At 41.3% G+C, this 17,085-nt stretch overlaps 1 protein-coding gene across 3 annotated transcripts in view; it reads left to right on the top strand.

Annotated features, from left to right (window-relative positions):
* usp54b (ubiquitin specific peptidase 54b) overlaps positions 1–13,872 on the top strand; it is a 28,870-nt gene extending 14,998 nt beyond the window's left edge. For 2 of the 3 annotated variants that reach the window (XM_077738391.1, XM_077738390.1), the window contains exons 8-20: positions 594–740; positions 3,143–3,292; positions 3,561–3,735; positions 4,349–4,531; positions 4,886–5,105; positions 5,203–5,589; positions 5,658–5,785; positions 5,931–6,083; positions 8,746–8,899; positions 10,882–11,537; positions 11,727–11,854; positions 11,917–12,054; positions 12,850–13,872. In XM_077738391.1, coding sequence (XP_077594517.1) covers positions 594–740; positions 3,143–3,292; positions 3,561–3,735; positions 4,349–4,531; positions 4,886–5,105; positions 5,203–5,589; positions 5,658–5,785; positions 5,931–6,083; positions 8,746–8,899; positions 10,882–11,537; positions 11,727–11,854; positions 11,917–12,054; positions 12,850–12,936 — 2,706 coding nt within the window. In that variant the 3' untranslated portion in view covers positions 12,937–13,872. Of the gene's footprint in view, positions 1–593; positions 741–3,142; positions 3,293–3,560; positions 3,736–4,348; positions 4,532–4,885; positions 5,106–5,202; positions 5,590–5,657; positions 5,786–5,930; positions 6,084–8,745; positions 8,900–10,881; positions 11,538–11,726; positions 11,855–11,916; positions 12,055–12,157; positions 12,322–12,849 lie in introns of all 3 variants that reach the window. The other variant, XR_013329570.1, reaches the window with a different exon arrangement.
* The last annotated feature ends 3,213 nt before the right edge of the window (positions 13,873–17,085 follow it).

Here is a 17,085-nt window from a genome sequence, read left to right as displayed (position 1 = left end):
CATGCTCTTTAGTTACATATGGGATGCATAGAAGATAATAAATCATCATTAGCGCTCCTTCGTTTGCCGATTGATTAAATGTGGATTATCTTCTCGCTCTGGCTTTTAATGAGTTGCGAGGAGTTTCCGTGATCAGTATTCTGTAAAAGCCGCCGCACTCTCATCTGACGCCGGTGCAATTATATAACGTGTTGGAAAGGTCCTATTGGGAATGGAGAGGCAGACCTTGGCATGGCCTCATCCAGGAACTCAGTCCCGCACTTCCTCAAAGAGAGAAAACTGCCGCATATGTGTGTGTGGGAGGCTTGAGTTGGCAAAGCCCACCGGTCGCCAGGGTGTTCTCAGGCTGTTTCTGAGACAACTGTGCCAACACTGTGTGTGTATATGTATATGTGTATGTGTATGTGTGTGTTTGTGCCAGCTCTGCAGTAGGTCATGATTTAGAAAGAACCATCGAGTACATGCAGTACTGAACTTGGCACAAATTGGACATATTTGTACCTGTGACGTTGATATTCCTTCTGCACCATGGTCTTTTTTCTGTACTTTTAGCATGGTCTGAGTCTTTTCTTTTTGTTTTTTTTTCCTTCTAGAGCAACTGCGGAGAGGTTTTGCGCATCCGCCGCGTGCTGATGAACTCGCCGGAAATTGTTTCCATCGGGTTGGTGTGGGACTCGGACCACTCGGACTTGGCGGAGGATGTTATACACAGCCTGGGGACTTGTTTGCGGCTTGGAGATGTAAGTGAGGCTTTTCTACTCCAGTCCAGTATGCGGCAGTAGAGTGCATTACATAGCAGATGTTTTTTTTTACATTGTTGTACCATCTGTGCCATCTATTGGGTCATTGGGGGGGAGAAATTGGTTGTTTTGCCTATCTGGAGACATTGTATGTCAAAAAAGGTGCTGTAAAACTTATTTTTCTTCGTTTTTGGAACCATAAAATGTTCCTAAATGGGCTTCCTCATTATGGAAGCAAAAAAAGTTGGTTTTCTGACCTCTGAAGGGGTCCCACAAAAGAAGTCACCTTGACATTGAGGACGGGAAGGTGGTTAGCAGTCTAAGCTGATGAAACCCTGGTGGACTGAGGACAGTGTAGCACAGGAGGAGGAGGAGGAAGTCTGGTCGTCATAGCAACGGGGCACCTTTTCCCACCCGAGGTCCAGTTGAATTTTGACACATTTAAGGAAGGTTGTGCTGTTAAAGTATAGCCACTGAGGATGTTGGATATGTTCAGGTCAATGACGAGGGTGATTTAGTAGTTCACTTTTGTACTGTGCATGTTTTTTTGTCACTGGTAGATATATAATTAAGGAAGTGGTTGTTTTGCACACCTTAAGACATCATTGAGGTGACGCTTCTTTGGCTATTTTAAGACATATCACCAAGGTAGTGATTGGTTTTCTCTTTGCACAACATCCTTTAGGGAGGATTTGTTTGCCCAGCTTTGGACATGAGTAAAAGAGGGCTTATTTTTTTCCATATCCTACAAGAATCTTTCCAATATTAGGACCTTAAAGTCCATAATATCAGGAGAATAAATGAGGAACGTTCCAGGTATGGCAACTGAAGTCACATGGATGAGAAACTGTAGTTGATTGGCAGGAAAAAAATCAAGTCATCCATCTTCTCTGCGGCACAAAGCGCTTGTTTGGTTAACCTTCAGTCCTGTTTGTTCAACTAACCTTAATAGCTGTATCGGTAAAAGCCGCAGCAAAAACATGGCGTCACGTGCTTTGGCGTCGATTTGAGAAAGCGCAGTCGTCGACACGTGACTCCGGGACTTCCTCGGGCAGGCCCTCTCGCAAAGTAGTGTCACGACCGAGCGATGTCGGCGCATTTCAATGCCGCCGTTAAATCTCGGGCACACTCATTCTCAAGTGATTCCCATGAATAATGCATGAGTCAGCTTTATGGCGTGTCAAGTTCTTCTTTGCCGTCCGACCAACACCGTTGGCCGTAGGCTCCTCCTTTTTTTGTCAGTCATGTGGGCTTCTTGCCGTCTGTCATTCTTCATCCGCAAGATGAAGCCGGTCGTCATAGGCGTGATGCTTTTTGTGAACACAAGAAGCGGATCCATACCCACCACCCCACCGCGTCGCTCCCTCCACTTCCCGTCGCCTTTCTTCCGTCTTTTCCTCGTGACTGAGACGATTATCCCACTTGCAATAAATAGAGGACAATTTGGATAATTACGTGCGACGTGCCTCTTAAATGAGAAAATGCACTGCTAATCACGCTGTTTGATTGAATAGCTTTGGGGTTTTCAGACAAAAGAAGCGGTAGAATTTGGCTCTCTCGGTGGTGATGAGTAAAATGTATTCAAATGAAATTTTACTGGCAAGTTGCTTTTATACCTTTTAGTCTTCTGGGGAGATTTGGCAGGATTTGAAGGCTTGCATGGGTTTTTTTTGTAGGTTGAATGTTTAAATATTAGATAGAGTTGTTTATAATTATTTTGTTATGCAACTTAATTGCCGGAAAGTGAGAAATAGCAAAAGTACACTGTTCTAAAAATTAAAAATGTCATAATTTGCATGCAAGTATTTGTTTTAATCATGTAATGTATTAATTTTCAAAATATATTATTATGAATCAGAATTACTAGTTGAAAAAAATAGCTATGTGATAGAGTAGTATTACTGTTATGGAAATTAATACAAAAATATATGAATAAATAAAAAAGTCATATAGAGCAGATGAATGACATTTCTCAAAAAGTATATGAATGAATACATCTAAAATATTTCAATTAAAAATCCCCCCAAAATAGAAAAACTATTCAACTTGTTAGAACATGCCACACAAATAAATCCACATCGCAAAAACAACCACATTTGAAACAAGACACTTTAACTCCAAACATCCCAGAATACAACACTAAAAAAGCAATACTTTGATTATCATAATTGAGTTACTTCAGTATATATTAAACAAAGGACCCCAAATGGTTCCAAACAATGAAGAGAAAAGCATTTAGTGTGCAGGTATAGTTAAAAAATAACCTAAAATAAAAGTAAAACTGCTCTTAGCATTCCTACGAACTCATCTATCTCACACAGCATACCTTTTCTCTCTCTTCCTTGCATCTCTCCTTCCCTCTCTCTCTCTCCCTGCCTCCCTCTCTCCCTCCCTCACTGTAGTTGTTCTACCGTGTGACAGAAGAGCGGGCTCGCCAAGCAGAGCTCTACTTGGTGGGCATGGTGTGCTACTACGGCAAGCACTACTCCACCTTTTTCTTCCAGACCAAGATACGCAAATGGATGTACTTCGACGATGCCCACGTCAAAGAGGCGAGTACAGCCGCATGCATTCCATGTGTCAAAGTGCATGTATACCCCCCCCCCCCCCCCCATCCACACGTGACCGTGCGTTAAGGTCATTTAGATGTGAGTGGTACGTGCAAATGTGTCAGTGCCTGTAAGTGAAGCTATATGTCCTTGCCCGCATGATAGCAATACTGCAGATGTGTCTGACCTTCTGCTTCGGGTGATAAATTCAACATGCTTTCTCTTAATATGTAGTCATTGACTTGTCTTATATACGTGTGTGTGTGTACAGATCGGCCCTAAGTGGAAGGACGTGGTGTCCCGCTGTATCAAAGGCCATTACCAGCCCCTGTTACTGCTTTACGCCGACCCCCGAGGGACGCCGGTGATACTGCAGGACAGCGCCGAGCCGGCGTTGGAGCTCCAGCACTGCAGCAGCAAGGCCGGCTACGACAGTGAAGACTCTGGTATGTGTGCCGCTATGCATCAGGTAACAAACAGTGATTGAGTGCCAGGAAGCTTCTCTTAAAGATTTAGCCATCAAATTGCAACTGCACCATAAACCACAATCCCAGAAAACACTATTTTTTGTTCAAAATCATCTCAAAATATGCAACTCGGAAGAGCGAATCCAAAAAAATGTGCTAAAGACTTTCTATACTTTGTGCTAACAACCCAGACTAAATTTATTTATTAATCTCCCTGAGATACAAATAATCGACAAACAGGTAAACTACTATATGATATATTTTTTAAAGGATTCCCACATCTGGTTTAACACTTCTCTCTTTGATCAACTGGTCAAGGCACAACTATACGATGTATTTTTTTAAAGGAATCCTAAATCTGGTTTACCACTTCTGTCTTTGGTCAACTGGCATATGTTTCAATGAGGCCTGTCAATGAGGTTTTTGAAACCAAATATGGCCCTTGAGTCCCAAAACAGTTGCCCATTCCTGGATTACGCCTTTATGTCAATCATCTGGAGCTCCACCTTCGACCTCTTAATCCCCTGTGGCATCATTTGTCCGAAACATATGAAAACCCGGCCGGGATTAACTGCCTGTGGTCTGTCTTTAGGCCGGGAGCCGTCCATTTCCAGTGACACGCGCACGGACTCGTCGACAGACAGCTCCAGCCACCGTGCCTGTCGCAGCCGCCCGTTGCATCAGTCCACGGGCAGCCATCTTTCCAGCGATTCCCAGACCACGGTGGTCTGCAACTACGATCTCGGAACACCATCGCACACTGTGGACACGGGAGGTATTGCTTCATTCTCTGCTAAACTGACTGGACTAGGCCTTGAAATCCAAATTACCCAGGAAAGCTTGTTTAAAACCATACAACGCTTAAAAAAATACTCTCAACTTCAAATCTTAAGTATTGCCTGTAACCATAGAAACCATTTCATATACTTTCACAGTTCATACAAAGGTTTCAAGCAGAATTTATATTTGTTTGTCCTTAATCCTTGAGAATGATGCCACAAAAAATTCAAGACAAAAGAGATAAGAAGAAAAGGATCAGAGGCTTTCCTCTAATAGCTCGGATAACTTTTGTATAATCTATGAACAATTGTGCAACCATAGTTAAGGGAGTACTACTTCTTCCACCCAGAGTCAGCAGTGGAGGGTCCTCCCCGGCCTCCCTCTCCCCCCCTTCAGGAGTATAAGGAGACGGCCGTCTTCCTGCTCTCATCCCGCCGGCCACTCACGTCCTCCTCGTCCTCCTCTCGGCCCCTCTCGTCCTCCTCCTCTTCAGGAGTCGGGGGCTGCGAGAGTGGGGTCGGGGGGCCTCACTGGGAGGATGAGAGCACCAGTAGCGAGAGCAAGTCCAGGTATGAGACTCCAACAACTACTCTTGCACCAAATCCAAACCAGGTTTTACAGAAGATTGAAATCTCCCAAAAATAACAAGGCCTATTTCTGGTATAGTTCCTCTGGTGGTTGCTACCGGCCCACCTGGAGACCCCGGAGAGAAGCTCTGAACATTGACAGCATCTTCACAAGCCACAGCCAGCGGCTCTTATCGCAAGGTTACCATACCCTGCCGGGACCCTCTCAACCTCCACCACCTCGGCCACCGTTACCCAACGTTCGACCCACTACGCCAACACAGAAGAGCTCTCAAGCACCAGCGTGTAGCGAGGTTGCAGAATCAGAGGCAAGATTCAGCCCGGCCATTCAGCCCAGACCTTTGGCACGGACAATGGCGCCTCCTCCACCTCCGCCACTGAGTGGGGTTGAGCACCAGCCTCGCCTGATTCAAAGAATGGAGAGTGGCTATGAAAGTAGTGAGAGGAACAGCAGTAGCCCTGACAGGTAGGAGACCACCACCAGACACAAGCTTTTAAAAACTGGGTCCATATTGTTTATTTTTGTCACCGCAGGGAGGTAGGCCAACACAAACGAACGTTGATGTCTGGACCATCATGGCGTTCAGTACCCAAGTCAAAGAGCACTGGAGCAATACTGCAAGAGCTACCCTCGCCTGTATGGTCAGGCGCAACGAACAATGGTAATTCTCAGACATGTCTTGTATTCGGTTGATGAGTATTTTCTACCAGTTTAAGTGAATTGCCTGTCAATGATCTGCAGAACAACCCAACGGGCCAGATCAGACCCCTAGTGTAATATCTTGGTTCTAATTTGGTGGGTTTTAGGGCGCAGCGAGCTAGACGAACTCCAGGAGGAGGTGGCCAGAAGAGCCCGCCAACAAGAGCAGCAAAAACGCAAGGAAGCAGAACAGGAGGCGGCTATGGGTTTCAACCCCAAACCCAGCAAATTTATGGACCTGGATCAGCTCCAGCACCAGGGTAAGACCAATTCCACATTTCCTACTGTGGCTGGTTTTTGTAGTAGTAGTTGTAGTCACTTTGCCAGTCGAATAATTCACCCTGATGAATTTTGGCTTTCTGTGATGTCACAAAGTTTGTGTGGTCTGGCTGTAAGGTCACTCGCCGCATATATATATGTAAATGTCTCTGTCTGACCTCCTCTCTTGTCCTACCACCCATCTGCTTGTTTGACTCTCCATTTGGTAACCCCCCCCCCCCCTCCACCGCTTAGCTTTTTTTGTGACCAAACACACACACCAGCCGACCTCTGAGACAAATATTTTTAGTGATGTGAAAATGCGGATTTCTGATGCTTCAAAAACTTAAAACAATATGGCAATATGTGCTGAATATTCAATTGAATAAATGCAATAACTTCACACTAACACTTGAGACATTTTGGAATAAGGAACGATTCCTTAAGTCTTGCCTTTGAAATGTTTGAATAATAAATAGCAGGCAGCACTCACATTATATTTGCAGGGCTTCATTAAAAAAGACGCGAGGTGCATGAATTAATTAGCAGAGTAATGCTGGTAAAAGTTGGCGTGACTAGAATTGAAGTGGTTGGAAAATGTATGTCTATCTTATGCACATTTGGCATTATGATTGGTGTGTGTGTATTCCTTTGGCAGTAAAAAAAAGCGATAGTGCTCATTACTTTGGTTTGAGCACCATTTTAGTTATAATGCAAGTGATTATGGCAGACGAGTTGTAAACTGCAAAAACATTAAAATACATCATAACCTTATAGATGTAACTATTTGTGACCTGCAGCATGGTACAAAAGATGACCTATGAAAGGACATAAAGACGTATGGCCTTCAGAAAAGACCCTGAAGAATTTTTACAGACTACACAAAACTTCACAGCCTAAAAATTAAATTAATATCGCCAAATGCAGTTTTGTGGTTATACAAACCGGACGCCACTGATGGTGAAAGTCAAACAACTTTGGGTTCATGTAACATAAGAATGAGGACAGGAATCTAACAAATTGGGTTGCATGTAGTATGCTTTATGTTGTTATGTGGATGTGTTAAGTACTGCAGTTTGTAGGTTGTCCTTGAATGCACTGCGTGTCTGACTGGTGTGAGAGTGGGAGGGATGGCTGGGGGAGTTGGATTGTTGCTCTTGTTGTTGGCCTACAATAGTCAAGTTCTGAGGATTTGTTGGCTAATAAACCATTGAAAAACTGCACTACCTACAATACAAATGGGATATTTTAAGTATAATGCATATATATACATATAAATATATATAAACATGTATAAATATATATAAATATATGTATAGTACACACTGGGACAAAGAGAACAGTCAAAAAAGTGGTCCATCAATTACTTTGCATTATTCACTACGCACAAATGACTCAAAAACTATCAACATGTCATTGGGCCACAGTCCCCATAGCGACAAAAGACCAAGCATTTGTATGTTTGTCTTCATGGCCAAGACAGTATGCGAAGAATTTACTCAAAGCAGTACATACACAGACAACAACATGCATCTATGTGTTTGTTTTTTGTATGTGTGCCTTCTCTGAACTGCAGGTGTGAATGTTTTTTTTCTCCCCCCCTTGGGCTCAGCACTAAGTAAATCTGTACGCTGGATTATTAGATTTGTGTCCTGGCCGTCCTCCTTTGTGCGTGCGTACTTTAGTGTGTTGATGAAACTGAGACTCAAACACACACATACACACACACACACTGACACCGCGGCGGCAAGCACAAGCAACCTTGATGAAGTATGAGGACGACAAGCGAGTGGACAGATGGCTTCACTATTGGCGTGCTTATATAAGTATATGCTGCGGTGTGCAGCATCCGTATCGATGCGTTCAAGGCCCTTCGGAAACAATCTAGAAGCAAAAGCGCAAGAAGGCACTGGTGACCTTGACTGTTTGTTTGACTTAACAGTTTACATGTTGTAACCACTTGCCACATGCACACTACATTATAAGGCGCACCCTCAATGTATGACACATTTTAATTTTTGTTCCATATATAAAGCACACTTAAGTGCGCCTTAGTTGTGAAAATATGGTATTTAATAATGTAATGATAGGATTTGAATTGCTACTGTTATTGTTGAATAGATCACCATTCAATTTAGTCTGTAAATTCCACATATTTATACGCATTAACTTTACTTCTTTTTATTATCAGAGCTGATTAATTAGGGACCATTACATAACTTGAAGCTTTATGTTGCCTGTTAAATTTTGGAATTTATAGCAGGGTGGTCGTAGTTCAATTTAAATGAGTTTTGACAATAACATCCAATCAATGTTTATGTAGAATAGTTTTAGTTGTTATTAAAGCAAACAACTAACCCTGAACCATCAAAGCAATAACAAATGAATGATAAATATAATATATGCATTTTCATAAACCAGGATACGACATTACATGCAACTTTGCTATTCTAAAAACTCCATTAAAGAACATTAGTGGCCCTCCCATACCACACTTTTCTCAGGTCCAATCCCTTTACAGAGTCCCACTTCTTCATACAACAACATAACAAAAACATAACCACTCTGTCTTCTCTTTTTTCCATCCTATTCTTCTTTTCCTCATCACTCTATCTTCCTACCCTCCCTTTCTCGACCTTTCTCGACTCGGTGCGGTGGGTTCAGCTGTGCTCAGACCCCTGCATGAGGCTAGCGCTCCGAGCGGCTCGACCGCATCCGCGTGCATGAGGAATGCTGTCGGCCCCCTCAGAGGCAGGCAGGAACGAGAAACACAGCAACGGGAGTCAGGAAGCGCCCCTCGCCCACAGGGTCCTCGCAGGTATACACGCCACCACCGTGACCCCCGCAAAAAAAAAAAAAAACAACCTGCCTCCTACCACGACCCCCCTCCTGGACTCGTTTGTGTGCGTCCTCTGTTATTGTGCACATCCCGCCATGTTGCTTGGCTGAGCTCAGTCGGAGTGCCGTTTGTTTTTGTGTGCTTGGCCGCTTCCTCTTTGTCGCGCTGTCGTTTTGTCGTGCGATGGCAATCGTACTTGTTTTGGTGTCATATTGTGTGTTTTGTTCCTGTGCTTGAGGGTTACAACATGTCGGCCCGCAGAGGCCCTAAAGGTATCAAATTCAAGATTGCTTTGACTACACTGCAGTTGGCTTTTTTGTTTTTTTAACTCATTCACTTTCACTTTAGGTATTTGGGCATTATAGAATGTGTTGTTGGTAGATGGTGAAAGAAGAAAAACATCATATTAAGAACATAATCCAAGGCAGAATGAATTGGATGTCTATTGCCATCAATGGTGAAAAATTATGAAGCAATATAAGATATCTGGGGTAAACTTAGTTTTTATCAGACAGCCCTAAAGAAAAATCCTCCTAATATTTTTAAAAAAATTATCTTATTTTTGAAGGTAGGTTGATTTTACTACATTAGTTATACTTCACTATTTAGTCTTTATTATATTTAATTCCTTTTGTGGACAGCAACATTTTTCTACATAAGAATTACTATGAAAAACTAAAAATATAATTACCACCCTAGAAATAAAAGGCATTTAAAAAATATATATATATTTTTTGCTATTGAAAATTGAATTCACTCTTTGCCTATTATTATATTTTACAAAATTCCCTATCCTGATGTGTTTCTACAGCCTCATAAAAGAACTTCAACATGTTCCACTATATATTCTCCTCAGCCTATTAAAGCAACTCATTTACTGGTCAAGCCAAACTGGGTAAAGAGAAAAACACTAAGTGCTATATACCAATTTTTTTTCCTCTTCATTTTACATCCCACCTCTTCTATTGATCAACACTAGTGTCTGATTTATAGCCCGCCGCTGCAAAGCCTGCTGGGTAATTACTAAGGCTGAAAAGAGTTGAAGCAGAGAGGATGGCTGCTATTTCACACACACACAAACAACACACACACACACTCACGGTGACGGGCCACGCAAATAGGATCCGCTAATGTCATGCATACATCATTTGCCTGCATGTAAATCAATAAAGTGACACGGCGGCCTGCCGAGGGCAAATTACTTTCTGCGGCGTTGACGCACTCTTTGGAAAGTCAGATCACAGCGCATGATATGCTGCCATCACCAAGTGTGTGTGTGAGTGGCTGTAAATTCCCATACAAGAAATAAGTGGTTCTCAAACTAGGGTCCCTGGGCTTCTGTAAATTCTGCAAATTATTATGACATTTAATTAACATAAAAAATGTATTGCCAAGATTTATTTTCTGATTTCTACGAGTGAATATAATTTGCATAGCACTTCAGATGATGTAAACTAATGCAAAAAAATGTGAATACCAACGATGCAGCAACACATGCTGACAGACAATGTAAAAAATTACAGATAGTCCAATATATTTTATCCTATGAAAATCTAGTATAACTGAAAAGTACACAGAAATATATGTCCTTGGTTACACTGTCCTCTGGTGGTTTTTAAGAACACACCATTAAGAACTGCAGTGATTTCACCAAGACGCACATAATCCTCAATTGAATCCATTCTAATAAATTATATTATACTATATTTAAGTGGAGAAACAAATGTTCTGAGGGTGATCATGACTATGACATTAGGAATAAAAAGGGGTCTCTGCAAAAATTAATTTGAGACCTTAAAAGTTTGAGAATCCCTGCAAAAGTCAACCAGTCAGGCAATATTTGTGTGTATGCGTGTGTGAGCTTGTTTATCCTATGATGCCATTGTTGTGACCTTCCGAAAAAAGCACTTGACGTCACTACAATCCTTTTTTTTTTTTTTGTGTGTGTGTCCCTCCTTCAGTGAACAGCCTGGCCCGGTCCAAGTATTGCTGATGCCCAATCAGGAGGAGGAAGAGGCCCAGGCGCCCAATAAGGACACAGCGCCAGAGCAGGACCTGCCGCCCCCTCTGCCTCCACCCTATCGCCTGCCAGTGGCTCCCCCCCGCCCGACGCTCACCCTCAGTATCGCTCACCCGTGCGCCCCCTCTAGTGACGTCGGCGGGGGAGTGAGGCTGTGTGAGTTGCTGCAGGCCGGGGGGGTGAGCGTCAGACCCTTGGGAAGGCACTTGGCCATTTCCCTGCCATCGCTCCCGCTACGCTTTTGGGAGGCACCCATCACAGTACCCCCTCCTCCACCGCCCCCCGACACTAAACCAATCACACCTCTCTGGCAGCCCCCCCAGCCCAGTTCCAACTCTACCCCCCCTCGGCCTTTGCTACCGTCCGAATGCGTCACTAGGCATTGGTCCTCGTGGAGTTTAGATCGACCTGACGCTATGGTGACGACTTATGACACTCCGCCGGACCGCTACGCCGCCATCCCCTCGCAAGTACCCGGAGTTGGTCGGCACTCCGTCCGGGTGAAAAAAGGACCCCCCAACAGCTGTGACCATGAAGAACCTGAATTAACAGAGCTTGATACCCTTTACCAGGCCAGTCTACAGGCTGGGAGAACAGGTACACAACTACACTATTATCTAAAATTGTGAATAGGAACGGCCCTTTAATGTATTTCTAAAATAGAAAACAGGTTCAAAATGAACTACGACCACTGCCCTCATGTCCAAAAAGTCTGAGATGTTGCAAACATGCCCTCTACTGGCTAACTGTCAACCTACAGATGGCAAAAATGTTCTTCCATTGTAGGCTGCAGTCCGTCCGAGCGTCTCATCTCCAGGGTAGGAGCACAAGCTCGCTCCAGAACCCCCAACGCAGACATGGAGAGGAGCGTGTTTGGGTCGGATGGCGCCAGCACCCCCAGCTACCTCAACAAGGTGAGCCTCCTGCCATTTTTCAATCTCGGGTTGCCATTTCCTCATTGGTGCCGTCTTTCCAGACAATGATGTTGCAGGGTCTGCGATTGGGGGCAGGGCCAGAGAGCCAGGGGGACCATCCGAGGCGAATGGGACGAAGCCTGAGCGGCACGGTAGTGGTGACCCCACGGCACGCCCGCCTGACTGCCACCCGCAGCTTTGTGAGTCCAACTCTGCCTCCGCCTGCCCATGACAACATACTGCTTCGTCTCAATCTGTCCCCTCGCTGTCTTCTTCTTCTTTTCTCTCCGTCTCGTTTCCAAGTCCAAGCAGGCCGATGTCAGTGCTTCCTCCTCCTCCTCCTCCCATTGCTTACTTCCTTTGTCCTGAGTCCCTGTCGCTATCCCAACACTATCACCTCCTCCATCCTCTCCATCACCAACACAACACTTAGTCACCACCACCACCTACTTCCTCTGCTTTCACAGGTAAACATCACAGCGTGGCGTCCCTTTCTGCTCCTAAACAATGTACACTCGATTTAACAACACATTGGATTGAATAACTAGGATAATGTGAAATAGAAAAAAATATACAATGCAATGCAATGCAATGCAATGCAATGCAATGCAATGCAATGCAATGCAATACAACGCAATACAATGCAACGCAATGCAACACAATGCAACGCTATACAATGCCATGCAATGCAATGCAATATAAATCAGTTCAATTCCATTCAATTCAATTCAAAACCATTCTTGAACTACGCAGAGGTAAAACACCAATGATCATGAATCTCAAATATTCAAATATGGAATGGTTTCCAATATATGACTGAAATAAAATAGATATTTATTTAAATGCAACTAACAAACCATTATGTGAGTGTGCCTAATATAGGTTTAAACCATGTCCTAAAAATTCTGAGATTTAAAGAATTCCATCATATTGGATTTAAATAATGTATTTGCTACATATATTAACTAAGACGACACTTGCATCTATGTTCTTAGGAGCTGTCGGGGAGCGCCAAGAGTTTCTGGCTGTGCCTGACCGGGGTCAAGCTGCCCTCCGACCAGGGTCCCTCTCGGCCTCACTGAGCTCACGGACGAGTTCGGCTGGAACCGACCCCACGCCGGGAACGCAGCTGGCCCGCAAACACGCACACAAACACCCCCCAAAGCGCAACATAGAGCCCCCCACGCCCTGCTTCGGCCTCCGGCCCTCACTCCACTATTCTGTCTATGCAGTCACTCTTGAACCCGAAAACCTCAAAGTCTCCCCCCTGCTGTGGCTCCCCCTCGCGATGGGGCAGGGACGCTCTGAGTAGCCCCGCCTCCTCCTCCTCTTTCTCCACGGGCATTTCCTGGCGGACACGCACGCGTAGCAGCAAAACTGTTTCTCTTATAGACAGCCATATTTTTGTTAAGTTTTTTGACCCAGGCCGTGTACAAAACATGTATGAAATGTGTATGTTAACAACTAAGACCTTAAGGAATGTTCATGGATATTCAACGTAGAAGTGGGGGTACTTGATCGAGGCCGGATGTTTTTTGCTCCCCACCCTGCGACCCGTTATTTACCTACCCCCCACCCCCCCAGCTCAGCTACCTGAATGACAGCTCTCCCGTTTCTACCGGGAGATTGAACTAGAAAAGCGCCTCTGCCGTTAAAACTTCTTTTACTTCCTGGCATCTTTGGGGATTGTTTTATTTTGACTGTATTTCTTTCCTATGACAAAGGGTTGTTTTTTTTTTTTAGATAGCTACATCTAACTTGGGATATTACGTATGTTGATCATAGACGATGGTGGCAAGGATTACGTACGATGGACCCAATTTTGACACACCCTTGTTCAAATACTAAGTTTTTTTGGTATTGAAAAAATATATATTTATTCCAGAATTAATGTGATAGTAAATGTATCAAATTTAATTGAAAACAAATCTTCCAACTGTAAACCAACACCCTTAACCTTTTGAGTGACAGTGGTCATCCCAATAGACCAAATTTAAAAATATATATATATATATATATATATATATATATATATATATATATATATATATATATATATATATATATATATATATATATATATATATATATATATATATATATATATATATATATATATATATATATATATATATATATATATATATATATATATATATATATATATATATATATATATATATATATATATATATATATATATATATATATATATATATATATATATATATATATATATATATATATATATATATATATATATATATATATATATATATATATATATATATATATATTTATACATACTATATTACTATACTTAATTTTTTTTAAAAATCTCTATCAAATTTCTAAATGTATAAATGAATACATAAAATAGTACAACAGTATTTTACCCATTGCATGCCTATAATGATGATACATGTCCAATTCATTTAAAAAGAACAAACTTTAGATAAAATCCTAATACATGCACGACATTTTAAGTGCCTGTGGTTTACCTCAAATATTGTTATTAAGTTCTATGCATTGTGCATTTATTCATAATTCACCAAAAATGACAACCAAAAACTTCAACCTTCTATTTGGGTGTGCGCACTTGTACAACTACATCACCTTTTTTTTTTTAATTCTACTTATGAAGTTTTTAAGAGCTAGAGGACACAAAAAAATCCTTTTTTTCAATACCACAAAAATGGGAACTTTTGAACAAGGGTGTGCAAACTTTGTAAAATCAGCAGAAGCCAAGTAGCGAAGTTAGACTTTTTGAAGGATTGAATGTAGCGTTGGTTCGCTTAACGAAACGTGGCTTTGAATTTAGAGCACTTTGCAAGGCATTGAAGAAGTTGAAGTGCACTTTTTCGGGAAGGATACTCGATAGAAAAAAAAAGGGTGGCTTGTTTCACTTTAAAAAAAATGGTCCTCAGGTCAAAAAAAAAAAAATCTGCGATACACTTTATGATATTCAATAGAACCAAGACATATTGCTTTTTACGCTGTATTATTAAGAGGTCTATTTTCAGCCGGTGATACGCTGAGAGATGTCAACCAGTTGTACTGTACAGTCATGGCCCCCTTTACTAAGCTACATTTAGACTTTATGCTGTACATTTGAGAAGAAAAAAAGTGGAAAAAATAGATTGTTACGATAAAACCAAAGGTTGGCATTATTCCTGAGAGATGTTATTATTTCTCCTTTTTTTTAATGGGTTTTTTTGTGGTATTTTCTTTGAGGTTGCGGGAGAATGTAGCCCAATTGTAGCGCTTGAGTCCGCTATGCAAGTTGAGCCTCCGTGGACGACCACCATTGCATAAGACACGCCCACCCCGATCGACCCACCACCATCAATCATCACCACGAGAAATCTCATGTTTAATGCTGCTGGTGAACTTTGTTGTTCTGCATCTATTTACGCTATAGTTTCAACCAATGGAATGCAAAAAAAATGTAAAAAAAGGGTTGAAAAGAGAGAGACTATAAGAAAGGGAATGAATGTAAATTAAAGGGAAAGAAAGTGAATTATTGAATTAGTAATGTACTCAAGAGGGAAAGAAGGAACCTGTATTTTTGCAATAAAGTTATTACCAATGCACTCCCACAGGGGGCATAACCACCATAGAAGGTCTCTGTTTATGTGTCTATGTTACAAAGTACATGATGCTGATGATGAGGTATTATTATAGGGAATAATTGCCAAAAAATATGAATTGTTTTGGATATTAAAAAAACTAAAGATGTGCAAAAAGCATGTGGAAAGCCCGTATTTTTAAAGTGAGGGTAATATGTACCAGTAATAGCAATTAAATGAGACTGAAAATTAAGAAATAGTCAAAATGTGTCAATATTACAGTCATGCTGTAGATATTTTGAAGTAAAAATTATGTATAATAGCATGGAAGTTATAAATATTTCTTAAACTAACGTCACATTTATTTAATATTTATAACACTATATTTTGGTCATTGAAACATGACCAATTGTAATACTTTTCGCCATCTTTCATTCATTTTTCTACGTTGAATAAACTTACGAAAATGATTTGTACCAAACAATACAGACCACAAGATGGCAGAAGCCATATGCCTTTTGTCCTCAACTAAGGTTCAACCAAATTTGAAGGAAAACTTCTTATCCTCGTATTTTGAAACTAAAAATACAAAATACACAAGAAAATACCAAAATGGCCCTACCATGTAACCTAAGATGACATTATGTAGTCATAACATTTATGTCCTAAGCTCAGTCTGCATATACATGTATATAACAGAACTATATTTTAAATATTATCAATAAAACGGATTTCAAATGATACAAATCACATGCTGTTGAGTAAAAATGTGGAGTATATTCTACTTATCGGAAGTACAGGCGATTTAAAGCTATTCTTTTCTATTAAACTGGACGACATAGCATATAAAAATAGATATAAAATCTTCTAATTTTGAACCTCAACCCCAGCATGACCGCTACAGACTGCTGTGATGTCACTTTTCCGAACCTATCAAGAGCAATTAGGCGGCCGCGCAAGGACGCTGGCGCGCACACGTGCTATAATTAAGAAGTAGTCTTACATAAACACAGTAATACAATATCTTAAAACCCATTTAGAGGAAGCCATTGGCTTATTGCATTTGTCAGAGCACCCAAACTGATTGCCTGGATCTTTGTTCGCCTGAGGAAAATCAAACCAACTTTTCAGTGCTGATTTTTGGTGTAAGTATGACACATAATATAGAAATATTAACGGTAATGGGGGGATAGCGACAATAATAGTTAATGGAGGTTTTTTTAGAAGTTACCCTGGAGCTGGTTTGTGTCGAATATCACTCTAAACTGGTTTTGAACTTTGAATAGATGGATGGCTGGATTAGAACAGGGATTGATTTCAAGTGGGCCTGACCATTTTAGATATAATATTTAGATTTTTTATTTTATAAATGGATTAAAAGAACTGGATTAAAAGCCTTGACTATTCAGTTTTTTTATAGATCAAAGACAATGTTTATTTTAGCTTTTTATATATATTTTGAGATTTTACAAAAGGATTTTTGAACTAAAACCTCAGAAAAAATGGATTAAAAAACTACAATGCTTGATTTAAAAAGCCCCAATGCTCACATTTCTGCATTATCACTGATCATGTCCAAATATTAAACCAACTTTAAGCCATTTTATCCTCAAATACCAACAAATACAAAAGAATTTCCTAATATCTCCTCCAACAAACTAA

Source organism: Stigmatopora nigra, chromosome 18 (assembly GCF_051989575.1).
Source record: "Stigmatopora nigra isolate UIUO_SnigA chromosome 18, RoL_Snig_1.1, whole genome shotgun sequence".
Classification (NCBI taxonomy): domain Eukaryota; kingdom Metazoa; phylum Chordata; class Actinopteri; order Syngnathiformes; family Syngnathidae; genus Stigmatopora; species Stigmatopora nigra.
This window is presented reverse-complemented; position numbering and strand designations above follow the sequence as displayed.